At 38.2% G+C, this 20,415-nt stretch overlaps 1 protein-coding gene across 5 annotated transcripts in view; it reads right to left on the bottom strand.

Moving 5' to 3' along the window:
• The window catches only part of GRM7 (glutamate metabotropic receptor 7), an 874,189-nt gene that overhangs the window by 36,381 nt on the left and 817,393 nt on the right, over positions 1–20,415 (bottom strand). Inside the window, exons 9-12 of one of the 5 annotated variants that reach the window (XR_004383852.1) lie at positions 17,928–18,174; positions 12,102–12,193; positions 7,443–7,811; positions 4,512–4,593 (exon numbers count right to left, since the gene is read on the bottom strand). Coding sequence is in view for 4 of the 5 variants with exons in the window: in XM_032867455.1 (XP_032723346.1) it covers positions 12,123–12,193; positions 17,928–18,174 (318 nt within the window). In the remaining variant the exon portion in view is untranslated. Of the gene's footprint in view, positions 1–4,511; positions 4,594–7,148; positions 7,812–12,101; positions 12,194–17,927; positions 18,175–20,415 lie in introns of those variants that run through there. The other 4 variants (XM_032867454.1, XM_032867456.1, XM_032867455.1 and 1 more) reach the window with 4 other exon arrangements.

Here is a 20,415-nt window from a genome sequence, read left to right as displayed (position 1 = left end):
TACATTGTATCTCAAAGAACCTACTGTTGTAAGGCTTCTGCAGGTTATCTCTTCTGCTGCCCTTCAGTTTAAAAACCCCAAATGGTGCCTTTCTCTCTAAGGATATATGCCCATAGCCTTCAGAATAGAATTTGAGGATAGTCACAGTTTTAATATATTTTTCTGTCTTGCTTCATTTTCACATGTCATATGCTTGTCCAGTGGTTTCCAGCTGGGTGAATTGTGCCCTCAGAGAACATTTGGTGATATGTAGAAACATTTCTGGTGGATGTACACAACTGTAGGATGGAACTACTGGCATCTAGTGGTTAGAGGTCAGGGATGCTACTAAACGTTCTACAGCACAAAGAACGGCCCCCTGCAACAAAGATTTATTTGGTTCCAAATGTCACTAGTGTCATGGTTGAGAAGCCTTATGATCTCGCTGTGCTGGAGAATGGCTCTTCCTCAATGTACCTATGTACCAGAAGGCACTACAGTGGTCAGAAGCAGGACCTCTAAGCCCCGATGACTGAGCATATATTCAAGTTCCTCTGTCAGTTGTGTGCCTTTGGGGGAGTCACTTAAAATCACTGTGCCTCATTTTTCTCATCTGTAATGTGGGCTTAATGATCCATATACAATAAGGTTATTATAGTAAATGAGTTAATACATGTTAAGAACTTGAAATAGTGGCTTTTACATGGATAGGTAGTCAATACCTGTTACCCAGCCCTGTCACTAATATCGTTGCCACGATTTCACATACTTGGACTTTAATTAGGATGATCTATCTGTGTGGAACACCCTTTCCCATGTTGGTTCATTGTTTAAGCCACAGTTAGAATATCCCCTTGCCATCCATGAGAGCAAATGACTACTTCCAGTCCTCAGGACATACTTCTAGTAATGCATCCATGAATCATATCTGACAAGGAGTTGTTCTTCCTTCTCCTTTGGGTTATGACCTAGGGAGCTGCAGCTAGTTCTGTTTGAGCATTATATGTCCAGTCCCTAACAATAGTAAATATTCCATAAATCATGTCAGTTGGTTTGGGGTCAGGCTCTGTTGACAAGAAGACTAGTAGACAAAAGAAATAGTAAACTTATCTTTCTTTTCAGACTTGGTTTAATCTCTTTAGTAAGCTTCAGAAGCTTATAAAAAAGAAGCTTGAATTTATATGGCGACATATGCATTATCTTTATAACCCACTCAGCATAAGATAAATGAAATTCAAGACAGAATCCTCTTCCCTCCCATCAGACACAACACACTCCTCTCTAGCCTTGCCAACCTCCTAGCCTCAGAGAGATTCCAGCTTAAGTTGTTATCTGGTATTAATGATTCATTACTCCTATAGCTGTCTATCTTTATTTCCGATTCTGGCTTGAGCTGTTTACCTTTCCATAGAAAAGGTGACCAGTGGCTACTCATTGCTGATGATTATCTACAGGTGGAAGGAAAGAAAGGCTTTTGTTGTTGTTGTTTTGTTTTGTTTTCCAGACTGTGCTATAAAAAGGAATCTTCTATAATGAGGGATTTTTGGCCCTTCTGCTCTGGCTTAAAAACTCACTTGTTAGTCTAAAGATATTTCAACTCTTTAAAGAGTGATGGGTGTATGTAAAATGGTGTCAGAATGGCTTCCAAAGCTACTTTGTAAAAGGTAGGTTGAGCCGTAGGTTGTATGTCTATATATGCTGTATGTGCAAGCACAGGGCAAAATAAAACTATAAAATGTTATATACAGGGTAGTTGCTTGTCACAGTTAATTGATGATGATGCAGTTTTAAAAAATTCTGTGGATTTTTCTTTTTATCTTTTTCTGTACTTCTGGAACATTGACTCATTATACTGTTCTGCAGACAATATTTAGAAATCAATATAATCAATTGTGGGTTTTTTTTCCATTAGACAATATATAGCTTGTCTGACAAGTCCAAAAACAGAGGCAGTTTTTGTTTTTCCTATCCCTTATGCAGCCATTTTATATCCGGAGTTCTGGAACGAGCATCCGAGAAGCTAGGAGAGGCCTCTCTTCATTTGCTAGAGCTGCTCTGGGATTTAGTTTACTGCACAGGCTCTTTTTCCTAGCTTTCTGTGATAGTTTCTCAGTAAAAGTTCTTGGAATATAAACTGATAGCAGAGACTCCTTTAGACATGCATAACATCACTAACTGTTCCTCCTTCCATAAAACGTCTGCTTGTTGAAAATGATAGACATCTTCATTTTTTCGCTTGTATTTTTTCCTTATTCTCAAACATTCACAAAGCACCTGCCAGGCACTGTTTCCAAGGACTAACCAACTCATAGAACAAATCAAGTATCAATGTGTGGGACAAATCTATCCTAGGCCATGTCATTCTGACTCTGATGGGAAACAATAATCATTTTTCAGCCAACACCAGAATTGCAAAGTTGGGTAATCACAAGTGAAAAATGTCTGGAAATGTGCTATTTGAGATTGGGTGAAGGCCTGTGCTCACATCCTTGAATACTTAAGTTGACATTTCCGCTGTGGAGCAACATTGGTGTGGCAAAACGAATATGTACATTGCTTCCATTTGGGTGGCGATGAAGAAAATCATCCTCTCCACCAAAACATGTGACGACTACAGAGTTGCCACCGAGCTTGATTTTCAAGAATTATGTGCAGCTAGAGAATCAATAAATACAGAACATTATAAAAGAATGGGGAACTTTCCCACCTGAGAGAAAACCGTTTATGGAAATTTTGTTGTTTTTCTTCACAGTATTTAGTGTATATTCCACAGTGTAAACCACGCTTTACCAGATGCCACACAAAAATGGATTCCAGTGCTTACAGAGAGTCTTGAGACTATTTTCACAATCAGTGGAAAGTGCTAAGAACAAATGATATCACTTCTATAAAGGATGTTCCTATGCTCCTTTTTACTTTCTCTAGGCTACAGTCCAGAGCACTATCCAAGGGAGATCTTTAAGTGATGATGGCAGCATTTGTATCTTTGCCATACGATATGGTAGTCATTAGCTATGTGTGCCCACTGAGCACTTGGAAGGTGGCTAGTACAACTGAAGAACAAAGTGAATTTCTTTCATTCTAATTAGCATACATAGCTCTGCCATAAATAGCTCTGTGCGGCTAGTGGCTATCATAGGAACCAATCAGCTACCACTTAGTTGGTGATATTCATAAAAAGAGTAACATAATTATGGAGTATAATATTATATATCAATCAGTGTATTAAGCATTTTATATACACTAAGCCTAATCACAACCTGACGAGGTAGTAACTAATATTACACCCTTTTTGTAGGCAAGAAATTGATGCACAGAGAGTAAGCAAGGCCCCTACACTGTGATCTAGAATAGGGTACAGTTGGATCGGGCGTCCAGGAGTAAGAGTTTGGCACCCTCATTTTTAACCTGTGCACCAGGCTGCCTCTCTTTAAGATCACATTGAATTCATTAACACCAGTGGTAATTGAAACAATGGTTATCCTGATCTTTTTTGTTACCTGGTTGAACAGAAAAGCATCAATGAAAATTTTAAAATATTTCATCTCTTTGAAAACTTTTGGGCTAATTAAATTCAGAGGTGACCTACTGAGTAGCTTAGAATTGTTGTATAAAGATGTATTACCTCACTGTGCCTACAGAAGGCCATGACCTGTGGCCCCGTTCAGGAATAAGAAACACTAACACAGCTTCTTATCTGGGGTTGTCATGGAGATTCAGCCTTAAACAAAGATGGTGCTATGTTTTCCGGCTCCGGTAATAGAGCACAGCAATTGGCTTCATCCTTATTTAGTTTGTAACACCAGTCTGGAAGACTCTCTCGAGAGGAGACCTTGAAATAGCTTCTCACAGTGCTAGCAGACAGCTAGAGATGATTTCCTGGGAATATGGTTGATGAGTTTTTTTTTTAAATCAGTCATTTTAATATTCTGGAAAACACTCAGCTGTATAAATGATCGCCATCACATCAACACCATATTTTATGTGTTATCAGGCAGAGTTTAAAGAGGGGGAAAAAAAAAAAAAAAGAAAGTTCCAAACCTGGATGTGTGTCAGAACCCTGGGGAATTTTGTGACATTTTGATGAGCACCAGGGGTAGGGAACAAAAGATATAAATTAGACTGAAGTATAAACTGAAATTCATTTCAAAAGGTTTCTTCTTGGCAGATTTTCTGCCATAAATAGAATTTTTAAATTGATCCTTGGTATTTCCTTAAATATCTTAGTACTAACAGTAATATTTTAATGTTAACATTGCCACGGTGGTGACCGTGTTGAATGTATTTATGGAAAGGAAATGTGTGCTGTGTTATGAAATTAAACAGAAGCAAAGTGTGTTTAAATGTGGCTTCCCAGTTTCTCTCTTGATAGCGCAGTGAACTTTAGGCTTTAAGACACCGTTGCTCCAGAAATGATCAATACTAAACAGGTCAAAGACAAGACCGGAGATGTATTGATATTTCAATCTGAAAATCCTGCAAGTCTTTCCAGACAAAACTCAGATACAGATGGATTACTTGACACTCTCAAACTTTATTATGTGTGGTACAAAAATGGAATGGGTACAAGAGATCACATGGAAAAGGATCAGATTGGAATCTCCAAATTCTTTCCTAGAGAAAACACAAATAGAAAAATTCAGTTAATGTTAGGGGACCTAATAACAACACTGATGGCTAACATTTGAATGATTATTGTGCCAAACTTGCCAAACTCTTCTCTTTTCTTTCCTTTCCTTCTTTTTTTTTTTTTTTTTTTTTTTTTTAAGTAGGTCCTTGAACTCACAACCCTAAGATCAAGACCTGAGCTGAGGTCAAGTGTCGGATGCTTAACCAACTGAGCCACCCAGATGCCCCCAAACTCTATTCTCTTTTATGTAGTTTTCACAACTATGAAAACTAAAAGGTTATATTTTACATATGAGGAAACTGAGGCACAGATGACCTTTTTTTAAAGGGTGAGCATTTTGTCCACTTGGCAGAAATGGCAGGGTCTCACACACTGATCCTATTTCACTTTCTTTTACTTTGTAGGGGAGTCAAGTAGGAGCCCCTACTGATACTCTCATACCTGCCACTTTACCCAGGACAGAATGAGAACCCAATACCCAGGGAGAAACTGCCTTTGAAAGGGTCATATCAAAGTAGATCACAGTAGAGATCTCTTTCCCCATTTGCTGGTGTTGATGTCTTTCCTTAAAAAAAAAAGTCCCTAGAGATGGTTCTAATGGGCTAAAGTCTAAAGTTTCCTTTGGTGTCATTTCTCCTTGATTTTGGAATATTGATTTTGGAATATTGCTGTATGTGAGGAGGACCACTGATGGCTAAGCTAGTCCTGGAAATTAGAGAGGGTCTCTTCATCACATTCCTTGGTGGGTTGGGTAGTAAAGCTTGCTCAGGATACTTTGAAGAATGCAAAATGATACTTGCCTTGGACAATTGCCTGACTGTATGCCCGTGCAGATGGCCACTTGTGGTTGCACTTTCCACCTGAACAGAAACAACAGCTAAAGTCTTAGTCTGGACTTTGGCAAACCACTGCAAATTAAAATGCAAATGAAATTTGCAAACATGGCCAAAATGAGGAAAAGAGAATTAAGTTCCTAGAATAAAAATCTAGAATTTTTCATGCTAACCCTGGGAGGCCAGCTTAATCAAATTTTCAGCTAACGCAGTTGATAATGAGTCCAGTGGCCAGTTTCTTTATAGAGCTTCACTCTGGCAAAAGCAGACAGAGAAGGAGGAGGTGATGAAACTACGGTGGGAATTAGCTTTCCACATGCTTGTGCCAGGGAAGTGTCATTTTTTTAATGTGAGCAAATCCTTTTCTGAGTTTAATTTCACTTGCTGAAGTTTTCATAGCACTGAATGCAGAGGTGGAGTCTGCTTGCAGCCATCATTATCTGATGACGTGGGATTTTAACTCTTACAGACTGCATTCACAGCCTGGGATGACCACAAGGCCTTGAGTGTGTTATTCAGTGCATTTCAATGAGTTCTCAAGAGTTAACATTTTCAACTCTGGAAGACTATGTTCTTGGAGGCAAAAACTACAGTCTTTAATTTTTCAGACCACCAAAAGAATCCAAGAATAGGTAAAACAACACTAAATTGTCTTATCATTTGCAGTACCGACCAGGAAGAAAAAAACGAAAGTGGGCCCTTCTCCTTTCAAAGTGGCCCTGAACTCATTATGCTTTCTATCTTGAAGCCCTTGAGGGCTTTTAGAATCAACTGATGAGAGCAATAAATGTTGATGAGATAGATTATGTAGACTGAAGTGTTGTGTTCCATCCTATTTAATTTTAGAAATGTTGATTAAATAGGACTCTGGCCAGAAGCCCGTGTTCAGACATGCACTGTGCCACTGGGCACTGTGCTGCCCTGCTCTGAGCCTCAGTTTCTCCATATGTCAAGTGGGGACAATAAGTCCTGTCTCAATGGATGGTTGAACACTTTGTAAGTTTGTAGCAATAGGGATAATATGGTCCAGTTACTATCCTCATCAGAAATGATAGTATTATTATTACTAATTATTAAATTGCTATAAAGCACCATGTGAGGTCCTTTGAAGACTGAGATAAATGAGCCCAGCCCTTCAAGGAAGTTCTATATTTGATATAAGCTTGATAAATACCAAACTTCAAAGTATCAACAAAGATCTCTGAGGGGTTTTGTTAATTGATTTTGTCATAGTATCCTGGCCTTGAAAGGAAACAAAATGTGTTTTCACAAGCAAAGATTAAGGGACTCTGTTCCACTCAGTCATTATTCTGTCACTCAAGACATACCCCAGAATGATTATTTGTACTTAAAATGCTCTTCAGCTTGCTAGCCAGCATGGAGTTACCTGTTGAAGTTAATCATATGGAATGGTTCATGTATCAGGTGGTGTGAGCCTATCGGTCCCATAGCAGCCTTGCTGAGTGACTGATAGCCCTCCCTGTCAATTTCACCAAGCTGAAAGACTATCACTGACCCATCAAAAGACCAAAGTGACCCATCTTGGAAACAGAGCTTGTCGTACCTGGAGAAAAGGTTGCCTGACTTCTCTGACAATCTAGATGTCATTTTTTCCAACTTTGATGGTTTATGGAAACAAAAAATGTAACCACAAAAAGGAGGAGAAAGCAAAGCCAATTGAAATAAAACAGAAAGATGGGCAGGGACTAACGATGCTACCTCATATATGCATAGCCTTTGTAGAGGAAGGCTTTTATTTATAGGATTCCAGGCCATCTTCATGGTATCCCCTGGAGAAAAGCATGCTCCCATCTTCTACAAGGGGAAACCGACGATCACATAGGACAAGACTTATCCAGGATCCCAGAAAACCATGAGGTGATAAAGCTTATGCTACCTCAAATATTGGAGCAGAAACTTGGTGCAGTTTTCCTTATTCTTGGCCAGAGAAAAGCAACAGCATGCTCAAGGTCATAGCTAATACTTGGACCAACACTTACGGGAAGTGGGGTTGCTGATTCATATCGTGTTCTTCAAAGGGTTTGAGTCAGCTCAGCAAGAACAGGCTGTGGACAAATTTCCTCAATCCTCTTAGTGCAAGCTGGGGTCCTTGGAGGTTAACTCTGAAAGAAGGCAGAGATATAACGGCATTCAAAACTAATCTTAAACTTGAAAAGAAAAAAAAATGAGAATATTCATGTGGATCATAAAGAGAAATAATGATTACCTTTGATTCCTAGAGAAAGTTAATTTAAAATGCATCCAAGTTCCATTGTACAGCCAAAAACAACAAAAGAAAAAAAAAAAAACTCTGCGAAGCTGAGACATATCTTTAGGAGGCAGAAATAAGAGTCAGCATCACTTGTGTCCTGAGAGGATGTGCATTCACAGTAATTGGGAAGAAGAAAGATTGTAGAGATTAACTGAGTTTGGTTTAGGATACACACTGTTTTCTTTTTAAATGCAAATGATACTTGGGGCCCAAAAGACAAAATCTGTTCTAAATGCCAGTTTCTTTAAAAAAAAAAAAAAAAAAAGTACTTAATAATCAGAAAACTACCAAATTGATTATGTTTTTGTTTTTACCAAATTAGAAGCTCTAACCACTTAAATCAAGCCTGTACAGGATCCATTTCCAGTGGTAATTCTGAAGTTCACATGCCCTTTGAAAGACAAGTAGAATAAATATCCATAGGCCATAAAAGGAAAGAAATCGGCATGAAACTCTGTTGATTTTATACACAGGGTTAGCTCATCAAAAGAGACCCTGGTTAATTACCTATGTGCAGATGTAGCATTGACCATTACATAAGAGTTTTATGTAAGAACCACAACATAGTTTTGAAACCTGTGACATCACGGTCAAAAAATTGCCTTTTCAAGGCAGTCCGCAATTTTTAGAGGTTTTATCTGGAAGACTACAACTCCACTTGCACAGTCTGTAGATGCAGTATTTTCTTATTATTAATAAATACTTAATATTTAATGTGTATATACTGTGTTCTAGGTAAGGTTAGGAGGCCTTGGTATGTGAGGTATTATATATACTCCAATCATCTCATGCACATTTTCTGAGAACCTAGTATTTGCCATACCCTGTGCAAAATGCACAAAGATAAAGGTGACTCAGTGCTTCTATACACAGGCCACTTTCCTGCATGTCATCCCCTACAACTATCTGCATCAAAACACAATACTTGAGCCTCACAGAACTGCTTTCTAATCCCAGCATACCCCACATCCTTTTGTGCATCTGGCTCTTTGTGCATACTTGTTTTCTGCCTTGAGTGTCTTTCCTTTATGCTTGCCTGGAGCCCTGCATCTTTTAAGACCAGCTCAAACAAAACCTGCTGGGTAATGCTGTCCACCTGCAGCTTGCTAGCACCTGGTACAGACCTCGTCTAAGACCTACTCCTGTCACTTTGAACTCTAATTCCTTTCCTCTGAGTCTTCCATAAGGTCTGGGCTCCCTGTGGGTATTGTTCACTTCTGTCCCCAATTCCTAGTCAGTTCAGGGCTGGCCCAAAGGAGTGATGCTTGACAAACACGTCTTTGATGGACCCAACTTAAGTTCAGAAAGAGTTAGTAAAGCCTGCCCAGATAGCATAGTGCTGTGATAAAATGTAACATGTAATTGTCATGGTTTTGGGGTACAACGCATATGTTTCTTTAATGCTAAGAAAGAGTGCAAATTCCAGCCATGTAAACTTTCATCCTGTTCCTGAAGTGGAACTGAAATTGTAGAACCGAGGTGGCAAATACTGTTTTTTTGAGGATGCTGAGATATCAAACCCCAATGAGAGAAATAATGGTGTTTCACGGAGCTCTTAGGTAGAAAGAAATAGGCCAACAAGATTTATAGCTGCATTTATTTCTAAGGTGATTCTATGTCAAAGGTCAGGTACCATATATTCTGTGCTATGCTATACTTACAGAGTGTTTCAAGATGGATTTTAAATTGACGGAGTTTCCGGTTAGCACAGAAATATCACACTACATGTTAAGGACTAGGAGGAGTCTCAGTATGATACAAAAACGTGGCCTACCCAGATCTGCAAAGCTTTAAAATATAAGATAACCCCATTATAGTAATTATAAGAGATGAGATTATTGAATTTTTTACAATACCGTTTAATAAATTAGTGAAATGTCAATAATATTATAACCAGTGTGCTTGCTAGGAAGACTGTACCTTATAAAAACAAGACTCAGGGCTATTACTTGTGAGGCTGAATTAAACTGTTCAAGTTTGAAAATGAGAAGACCATCCTGTAGTGTGAAAATTTACCTCCTAACAAAGCAACCTGTTTGCTGACCTGGCAATGACTCTAGAATGATTGTGTTTTTGTTGCTTAATTGCATTTTAAAACAAATGTCATTAGATTGATACCCCTCTGCAGAGTTTAAAAATCTACAAACATTCAGACAAGAGACGTCAGGCAGTGCTGACTGAGCTGACGTCTGGCCTGTGGCGACTGTGAGGCAGAGCTGTTCAACTGGGCCAGGAGGTGGAGCGCATTTTCAAATCAGCTTAGGTCTGTTCTGTCTGAATTTGAACTTGCTTCCGTCAACCGGTACAAGTAGGTGCTTGGTGCGCTTTGTAGATTCCACCTTTGTTGGGGCGTGGTGGCGGAGACTGAATTTTTTACTAGCTCAGGAGTACAGAAGTTTACTCGAATCTACAAATTTCACATTACTGTTTTATCTGCCTATACACGACATAGAAGTGGATTTGAATGCACAACTTCACGCGCCTGCCTTCCTTGTTCAAGAGTTGTCCTGTCTTATCGTCACCTGAACAAGGTAAATCACTCCTCTCTCTGAGTAAATGTAACTTGGACCTATTTCCCAATTATTTTTTAAGTAGCAGTGTAAGATCATTGTCATTAACTTGGAAAGCCACCTTCCCATTGGCAAAAAAGGAGAGCACCCAGTCAAAATCTTTGAAACAAGAAAATCCTAGCCAAAAGTTATTTTGAAACAGCACATCCTACAAGTATTTTTTAACTGAAAAATTGACTTAGAACATTTTCATCTTGTATCCTTTAACCCAAAAGGCATCAACTTAGAATGGAGCTAAAGAGAATTTTTAATGGATTGAGATTAAATCTATCATATTTACCCAGGGAAAATGCCCTCACTTTTATTCTCAGAGAGTCTCATGTAAAAGGATGATTCAAGTGATGAGCTGCAGTGTTTTGACAAGCCCTTGGAGTACAAAAACTTGAAATCTCAGTGGAATACCGTTATATATTTGCTGGGTGAAAAGAATGCCCTATTTAAAAACTAGGACAGATCATTTTGATATAGAAAAAAGACATAAGTGTGTGAACAGTATATCCCAAATGAAAGACTGAGTTGCAGGCACCTACCTAAAAATCAACAGGAAATATAAATGGGTTAAACACACACACACACACACACACACACACACACACAGCAATTGTCTGATTAAAGTTCCATGCTAACAACATAGAAAAGAGGAATATTAGCCCAGGTTAGGAAGCAGTATTTCCCCCTCCCATGGCAGGACCTCTCCACTCTCTCTTGGAATCTTTCTACAGATAGGTTTTTCTATTTTCTAAGCACAATAGCAGATTTAAAGGGAATCAAAAGGCAACCTTTTATTCACAACCACCATAGAATTTTAATAACTCTATACCATGTTTTCCACTATTTTCCTACAGTTGGGAATACTTTGACATTCAGCAGGATAGGGATGCTTGTCAACACAAGGGTTCTTTTCCACAGTTTTATACTATTGTATAGGCTAAAGGAGGAAGGTAGTAAAAATAATAATGAGTAACAATAATATAAATTCCTACACAGCATTTACCTTTTAGTGAGAACCCCAAATAATAAACATCAGTGAAGAATCAATGATTATTCTTACGTTTGCTCATTCCCATGCCCAGTTCACACATCACACCATTCACCATTTTTCCTTAGTTATTTGTTTGAATACATTTGGTACTTATTGGTAATTCCTGGGTTTGACTAATGTTAAAACTCATTATAGATTCTTGACGCCCTTCATTGAAAATTTCCTTGCTCAGTGACATGACTGAAGTTGGTTCTATTTCTCTAAGACAGAGCCATGAGCCACAGTTCATCTTCAACACACTTCAAGCCCATCTAGTACGGCCTTTACTGCGAAGAAGGGACCAAGACTTTTTTGGGTTTGATATAGTAAGGCCATTCATTGTTTTTTGAATGAATACATTACTGGGGATATATTTACTAAAAATAAAGCTGAACAAATATTTTTGCTAGGCTTGTAAAACAACCCCCTTTGTTCCCTGTAAGTTTCCACATTGCCTTCTAAAACCAGAACAAGACAACATACATTTAAAAATAATCTCTCACCATCGGTCATTTTAAAGTAGACCAGAGTGACCCACACCAACTCCACCACTGTCAGCTACCTGATTAGAAAAGACAAATGTACACACACCTACATGCATGTTCTCCAGAAAAGAAACCAAGCATGTGGGTCATAGCAGCTGTCTGCACTATGCTTAGCAAACAGATCATCTTTGAAAACACGTTTCATCATGTAAATAGATTTACAGGTAATCATGCACAGTTTTCATAGAAAGACTTCTTTTCTCAGTAGAGACAAGAACATACAAATAAATAAAAATTAGATTGTTTCTTACCTTTTAGAAAGCAGGCAAAAGCTATACTGTTGGTGGGATAGTGTACCAAGTAACAGACTTTTGTACACTCTTTCTTACTGGTGGTATACAGTCTACAGGAAAAGTAAATATATAGGTATGTATAAAATAAATGTACACACAATATTCCTTTATTTTATTTTTTCCCTTTTGGAGAAGAGGCTGCGATAGAGACCATAGACATTATGCTCACTCTTTCAGTGCATTCAATAGCCTTTGGTAGACCAGTTCACCACAATTCAGGTACCTCTGAACATGGGAGTGCTGGTGCCTCTTGATTTAAGGCAATCGGGTTTTAGTTTTAGTTGCTTGAGCTGTAGCAGTTGAGGGAACCAGGTCCCAAATAAGTTATCTATCTGGTCAGAACTTTCCTTTCTTCCTTTTGCCACCCCCTCCTTTTTTTCCCCCTCCTTAGCCTAGTCCAGCCATGCTGACCAGCCTGCATGGTTAGTCTGGCAGGATGAAACAAATAGCATAATGTTGAGAATGTTAGAGATCCAAATAAATGAAGAAGCAAAACAAAACAAAAACCATAACAAATTAACACAGCACAGGAGCATGTTCCAGAGTTTTCTAGGCATTATTACTTATGTAGGTTTGGTAACTACATCCATTTTCCAGCAATATATATATATATATTATTTTTTTTTAATCAAATGTCTTCTTATGTTAACAGTTCAACTATTTTATGTAATCATTACCTTCTTTGAGAACAGCACAAGTTTTCATGTATGTTTTCCTTATAGTAGGTGCAAAAATGGTAGTAAAAAATGAAAAAAAAAAAAACAAAAACCCGGCATCAGAATACAAACATATTTAAAATATCTTATTTTAGATTTTCTATTTTAGGTACAAATTATTCTTCTAAACTATGCTTCATCATACAGTGTACTCACAGGTCTAGTGTAGGTCTAGCCTCTGTGTCAGTCAGTTAATCATACATTCCCACATCCTAGAAAGGGGGACCCAAGCTGTCCACCTGCCTGACATCTCTAGTTGCTACTGACCTTTCAGAGTCTAAGCTATCTGCAACCCATGCAGGTATTTGAGGACTTTGTCTGCACTACCTGGGGACATTGGCTTAGAAAATGGATGGTAGTTTAGGACAAAGGTAGCTTAGGGCTACTCATCGCTATGCACTGCGATTCTTTACAAGGAGAGCATCTGGCCTGAAGATAATTCAAAGAGTATCTTCTGTTTCTAACCAGTCCAGCTGAGGAAGGCAGCAGTTTTTATCCACCCATCCCAATAAAGACATACTGCCTCAGTTAATACCATTCATCCAACTGGAAAAGGGTCCTAGCGGCCATCGATAAACCATGTCCCAAGCACAACAGGTCCTCTTATTTATTTGGCATCTACACGTTTGCCACGAACAGACAGCTACCAAGTCAGCAATAGAAAGTGTGGGGAAATGTGCTGAATTCAGGATGCAGATGCGAGAACCAGAGCTCGAGGTGCCCTTCTTCTTAGAAAGGAATGTTGAGAAGGCATCATGGTGGCTAGATCTAAAGCTGTCTGAAGTCAGGCTCTTCTGACCCTCTAGCAATAGAAATCTTGTTTGTATACATAATAATTCAACAAGTAGCTGAGCTAAGCCCTTAGACGTCCTACTGTTTTTCAATCCCAATACAGAAGCCAACTAGCACTTGCCCAATGCTGAATATCTAACGCCAGTAGTAGTAGTGTACAGATACGTTAAAATTTTAAGATTTACTTTTTGTGCATTCCACACAGAAGTTTTTCTTTTAAGCAATGACATTTTGACAGAAGAAGCAACCTAAGAGGAAAACTGAGCTTCCTGGGGGAAAACTCAGGCAGTGCTGGGGCAGTTGTAATTTCTGCCCATAGTAAGCCAACAAGCAAATTCATTGTTATGTGGACATGTAGTTGCAGTAGATGAGTAGAAGCGTGCATGCACCAGATGGCAAGCTGCAATGATGGAGCAGAGCTGTTAAAAACGAGAACACTCAAGGTTGAAATACATTGAGACTAAGTGTTTAGAGCAACAACGAATAAGGGGACACTGGTGTTTCATTATTTACTTCGAGCTCATCCTATAAACCCAACTTCCTCTCAGATACCCTCCCTCAGAGAATAGTGTACAGAATTTTCCTTTTGGAAAGACACATTGCTTTTTCAAGTACATGGTGTGTGCTTTTGTTTCTTTTTTCACCAGACAGCTTAATTTCAGCAAATAATTCCTCTGTCTCTGCTACCGAAGTTCAGGAATTTGAGAATACTTGAGCCATATTTGGTATTAATAGAATATAGTAATATTCCCTCACATCAGGTAGTCTTACTGTTTATTTTCATGAATTGAATTTTTCATTACTGCTTTTTGCCTACATACATACAGTTTTGCATTACTTAGGACTGATTTTCTGAATAAAATGACTATCTAGGATACCACTATTTCTGGATTAGATGCTCTTCTGGATCATTTGAAATAACTACTTGTATTTTTGTCTCATCTCAAATGTTTCATCCCTTTAAGCTGACTTTATCCCCGGTCACCATCACTGCTAAAACTTTGGGAGACATTTCCAATACGTGCCCTAGATAAAATCCTTGCCTGTTAAGACATATTAATTTCTAGAGATGAGCTTTCTCATAGAGTAGCCACAAACACAGATGGCTATTTTGAGTGAAATTATTTAAAATAAACAACACTTTTTCCTCAATTAAGTAACCATATCTCAAGTGCTAACTGGCCACATGTGACTAGAACATTTTTACCACTACAGAAGGTTCTTTTGGGAAGATTTTGTTTAGATAAACTCTTTTGATTTTTGAGGGGGACCTCTGGAAGCTGGGTCAACAGAGACGCCAATGTTTGGAGGTACATGAATCTCCTCCTATGGTTAGGCAAATGTCTATTCAAATTACTTGTGGTATTTTAGGGAATGTCTACACAAAACCAAATGAACTAAGACAATTTTTAAAATTGTTTTGGACTGCTTATAAGACAAGCACTCTATTTGATTTCATTTTTCCCCTGAAATGTTTATTTTTGCTCTGTGTAGACACGAAAATATCATTGACAAAACCCAACAAAACTTTTTCATAGGAAGGCACCAAATGAATTCCAAATGGAATAGTTGTCATGACTGGCATAAATGATAAGTTATATAAATTTTTGAGTAAGTAAGATGAGGCCTCTACCTGGGCAGCCTTCTTTGAGCTCAAGTTACAGCTATCTTTATGACAACACAGCAACAATAATACATTTCCCAGCACATTTAACTAAAGAGTCTGAAACACACATCATTATATACCTTATATGAAACCTAAATCATCAGTTGAGGAAGCCAAAAGAGTAATTTCTATTTTGGAAGTATGATATGACACATTCTAAGGAACAGAGCAGCAGAGAGAAGTAGGCGTAGATTTGGGAGTCAGACCTGGGTTTCAGTCCAACCTCCACTGCTAACTAGATGTGTGATTTTGGTAATGGCACTTAATCTCACTAAGCCTGGGTTTCTTCAGTAAAAAGAACAATTCTCGTACAGAGGTACTGTGAGGGTAAGAGATCTTATACACAAAGCACTTTGGATATTGCCTATTTCAAAGGTTAGCTAATGCAATATTATTAGTAGTGTTAGTGTTACTACTAGTACAAGTGTCAGTATTAGTGTTAGTATTAGCATTTTACAACCATTACTGTATCCAAAATAGCTGCCGCAAGGATAGAACCTAATTATTAAAATTAATAGTAGTAGAAATGTTGTTTGAAAGCTAACTATTTTTAAGTAGCAAAGTACTGAATTGTCCAAATTCAAAACTTCTAACGTGGTCATTTTTTTTTCAATATGTACAGACTTTTGACCATATTTTCTGCTTATTAATTTTGGGGCATATCTAGTTAAATTCTGTGCATGTGTATGTGTGCACATGCTCAGATATAAATGTAAAATACTTAATGGAATGTCTTTAGGATAAAGGTTTAATAAAATGCAAGTCTAGCAAGGGGTCTAGAATGAAACACTACAGAAGTATAAATGTGCAGATATATTTATCAACACAAGTATGCATAAAAATAGATGCTTATGCATATATTTTCATGGAAATGTTTCTTTTTGGGCATCAGCTGCATCTACCTCCATACAGACCTGAACTCTACCATCACATCCACATAACCAATCACATTAAAATGCACTTTTCTGCCTTTTAAGGAATAAAAAAGCACAGTCACAACTCACATATTATTTTCTAGAAGCATAACATTATGACACACTTATGACATAAATATTAGTATCTCCATTTTAAACACGAAGGTGCTGAGCTTTAGGATAGCTCAGTGATTCTAAAAGCCACACAGCTGGGAAGTGGAGTGGTTGGGATTTGAAACCAGGTCTGTCTCAACGCAGAGCCTCTTCCAACATCACGTCAAATACCACAGGATTCGCTCTCCACTTTCTCTCCTCTCAATTCACCATTTGCTCTGAAGACACAAGAGCAGAGGCTATACAGTCATTCTGTGTCTCCTTTCTTTCGGTGTGGTCTTTGCCCTTCCTCTTGTCTTGTCCCAGAATCCTTTCTATTAAAAGGTCCAAGTGAAGCCCACAATATTATTAACAAGCCTTTGTAACCCTGTCTACATATTCTCAATGAGTTTCACAATATTCACTCAGCCAACTTCTTAGAAATGGAGAGGAGCCAAGATCATGGATCTTAGCACAGTATTTGTCAGGAACAAACTCTGTTGCCTCCTGCTCTTAAAAGATCTCTTTCTTACTTGCAGAGTATAAAGGATTACCTCAGAGTCTTTAGAATAGGAATTCCTTTCTGCTTGGTGAGAAGTCTTTGTCTATGACAAAATGAGTTCATAACTGAAAAATGTCTTGAAGGATTTAATGGATGACCTGAATCCCCCTCTACTTTTTAAAACAAAGTATTATGAACACTTGAATCTGCCACATTGTATTTGGAACTGGTCAACTCATTCCTAGAAAACAAATCCTGGAAGTAGTGTTTTTAATTTAAAATGTACTCATCTCACCATATTATTAGTAAAATTGACAAGTGGGAATTCTATGTGTTTAACCTCTAGTTAAAGAGGTCTTGTTTTCTTGCATACAAGTGGTATGTGTATGTCTATCTTTTTGGAGTCATTGGCAGGGGTGACTAGAGGCTACCCAGGGGTTGCAGATATGCAATGTAGCATATCAGATGTGACATTTCACCTTTAATCTCCTCCCTAATATTCTGTCTTTCATGGAATGAAACTCTGCTGCGGTGGCACAGTAAATGTCTTTCCCATGTGGGGATGTCATGACCATGGTGGTCTTCAGCCTGTATACTTGGGTGTTTTCTTGTTTCTAGAAAGCTTGCTTAGTAAAGGATTATAACTTTCTCTACATTCATGTTCCAGTGTAAAGAAGTTTTGCTTCCTAAGTTATTAAATATTCCAGTTTTATTCACTTTGCTACAGTTCAATCAGGTGTTAAAGCTTCCCTCCTGGGAAGTTGTTCCCTTAACATGAGGAGACCTGAAAAGGTGGGTCACAACCCAACGGGTATGTTTCTGTCAATTGGAGGGTTTGGTACCAATGAGGATGAAGGAAGGAGGAGATTTCACTCTTCAGAAGCAGAACTTCTAAAAGCTTTTTTCCCACAGGGAGTAAAAGTGAAATCAGGCAAGAATAAGACAAACTCTTAAGAGCAGAGGTTAGCATTCACCCAGGAAATCACTCCATTAAGACAAAAATGGACACCGTATCTCTCCAAAGAAAGGCAAACTCATACCACAGTTCCTAGAGCTTCCTGATGTAGGAGGGGAAGTCGAAAGGAAAGGAAAGTTACTTACTGTTTGGGTCTACGTTTTCACAGAGTTCTGTCTTTGCCTCACCGTTGGGTCTGTCACCGGGTTTGTGTGACAGCCGCGATGACATGGTGGCTGCCGTGACTACCGCCTTGAAGCTTCGCTTCCGCTTCTGGACATTGAGTTCAGGGTGGAAAATGATGATGTACACTTTCGGCATGTATAGCATCCCCAGAGCTACTGACGCACTTAGGTTCATGGAGATTGTAAGTGTGGTAGTTTGTATGTAGAGCTAGGAGACACAACACACAAGACACTATTACAAATAAAATGACTGCAAAGGAAGTCTGAATACTTAACACATGACATCAAGAATGACTTTGGCTAGGAGAGAAAGCATAGCCATCTCTAGGGCCTTTTCATTAGGAAAATAAAAAGGAAGTTGGTATAATAACTTGGCACATTTATTGGAGATTTTTTGTGTATATTAATTGATCGAATGCTTTTGGGTGAATCCATGTGCATGCCTGCCCTGGAGAAGTCTCCTACATAGAAGTTCATACTGGTAATCAGAGTTGAAGTACTTTTGATCAGAACAAAGATGTGAAAATCACAGAAATCTGTGATCTTGAGTAAGGGTGGTTATTTTTTATTTTCCATATATGCACAGAAGAATTAATACTACATGATTTCTTGCTATACAAAGACTCTGGCACCTTTGAAAGTTAGGTTAATATATGCCCCCTTTGTTGTATTATTATTATTATTACTATTCACCTTCACCATACCTACAAAGTAGTGAGTTAAGCTGCCCTGAAAAGTAAGCTTTTCTTGCTTAGTTCTGATTTATAAAACACTGACGGCAAGGACCCAAGATCTAGTGATGCTGACTCTTTTATGTTGACAAATTGCTAATAGGGCAAAAACATCCTGACATTTGTGTTATTTGTGGTGTGGATGGTGTCTCCATAACTGTCCTTGTCTCCTTTGGCTCCTTTGAAAAATCAGTAAACAACTATTCACTTATTGTGCAGTGTGTTATATTACTGCCTTGGTTATAAACTTGAAAAGATGTTGGTAGAAGGGCGTGGGGAGTTGTGAGATCAGTAAGGAGAAAACTACAGACAACTTGCCTTGGTCCAGTTGTGTTTATGAAGTGCCCTCTTTTGTGATCTGGAGCCCCACCCCTATATATTTAGGTATGTTTGCCTTTTGCATGACTTCTAAAGGTTATATTAAATGTGAGGTGATGGATGCATTAATTAACTTGATGTGGTAATCAACTATACATATATTAAATCATCACATTGTATGCCTCAAAAAGGATCATGTTGTATGAACCTGAATTTATAGTTTTTTTTTTAGTCATACCTTGGTAAAGCAATAAGTAAATGAATATATTTGTTCATTTATAAAATTTCAATTACATTAAAAAAAATGAATAGATGCCATGGCCTTTTGTGTCAGTGGAAATCCGATGATATATTTATTCAATCATTGTGTTCCATAACTAGGTCTTCCCATTGATCAGAGGGTAAAATCCCCATCCTTAATGGAGTCTTCAAGGTACCATGTGGCCTACCCCCTACCAACTTTTTCAGACTAATTTGCCACCACTTTTCCCCCACCCTTCTCCCCAGGCCACCATCCATATGGACAGTCCTTTAGGTCTTGAATATGTGTGTTCATTCAGCCACAGAACCTTTAATACATGCAATATTTATTTACTTTTGTTTTCTTCTGTATGGAATGATTTTCCTCTGCTTCTTAGAACATCCATCCTAGGCTGCCCTCACCTACAGCCTCAAGTCTAGGCCAGCTTCTTTACTTATACAGAGAACTGTTTTCTTTGTACCATTGGCCTCTGCTTGTAATTATATACCCTTTGCTTGTAATTTATGTACCCAATTATATGCCCCAATCATTTGACTGGCCATCTCTCTCTGATTAGGCCACGAGTACCATGAAGGCAGGATCAAGTGTCTGTGGTATATCGTTGTGTCTGCAGTACTGACAAACAGGAGGCACTTAAATAAACATGCTAGAGGAGCTCATTTGTTTGTATAATGGGTGTCTTTTACCTACCTGTGATTCAAACAGTCTTTAAACATAAAAAAAATTTCATCAGACCTATTGGCTACCAGAATATTTCTGTATTGTATTTCAAACTGAGGCTCTGGTGAAGAATTAAGAGAGACTTTGCCATCTCATGTGGAAGGAATGTAGTTTTCCAACAAACATTAATTTGAATGTACATGTCTTTGAATGGTTTTAAGGAGCTGCCAGCGGCTAACTGTATAATACATAATGAATGTAAAATAGAAAGACAAAACAATATTGAATTAATGATCCTTTTGGTTTTGAATCAGACTGTATTTTAAAAGCTTATCTTTTCCTACTGGAATACTTGTAGACTTTGAATTCCATTCCACCATGCTAACCTACACCATTTATGAAAGGCTTACCATGTTCACAGGCTTTAAGGACCTAGGCAATGTTGCTTCCTTCCTTCATGATCCTTGCTGTCATCTTA

Source organism: Lontra canadensis, unplaced genomic scaffold (assembly GCF_010015895.1).
Source record: "Lontra canadensis isolate GAN:19392208 unplaced genomic scaffold, GSC_riverotter_1.0 scaffold34, whole genome shotgun sequence".
NCBI classification, from domain to species: Eukaryota; Metazoa; Chordata; class Mammalia; order Carnivora; family Mustelidae; genus Lontra; species Lontra canadensis.
The sequence above is the reverse complement of the archived record's forward strand: the minus strand, read 5'-3'. Positions and strand labels throughout refer to the sequence as shown.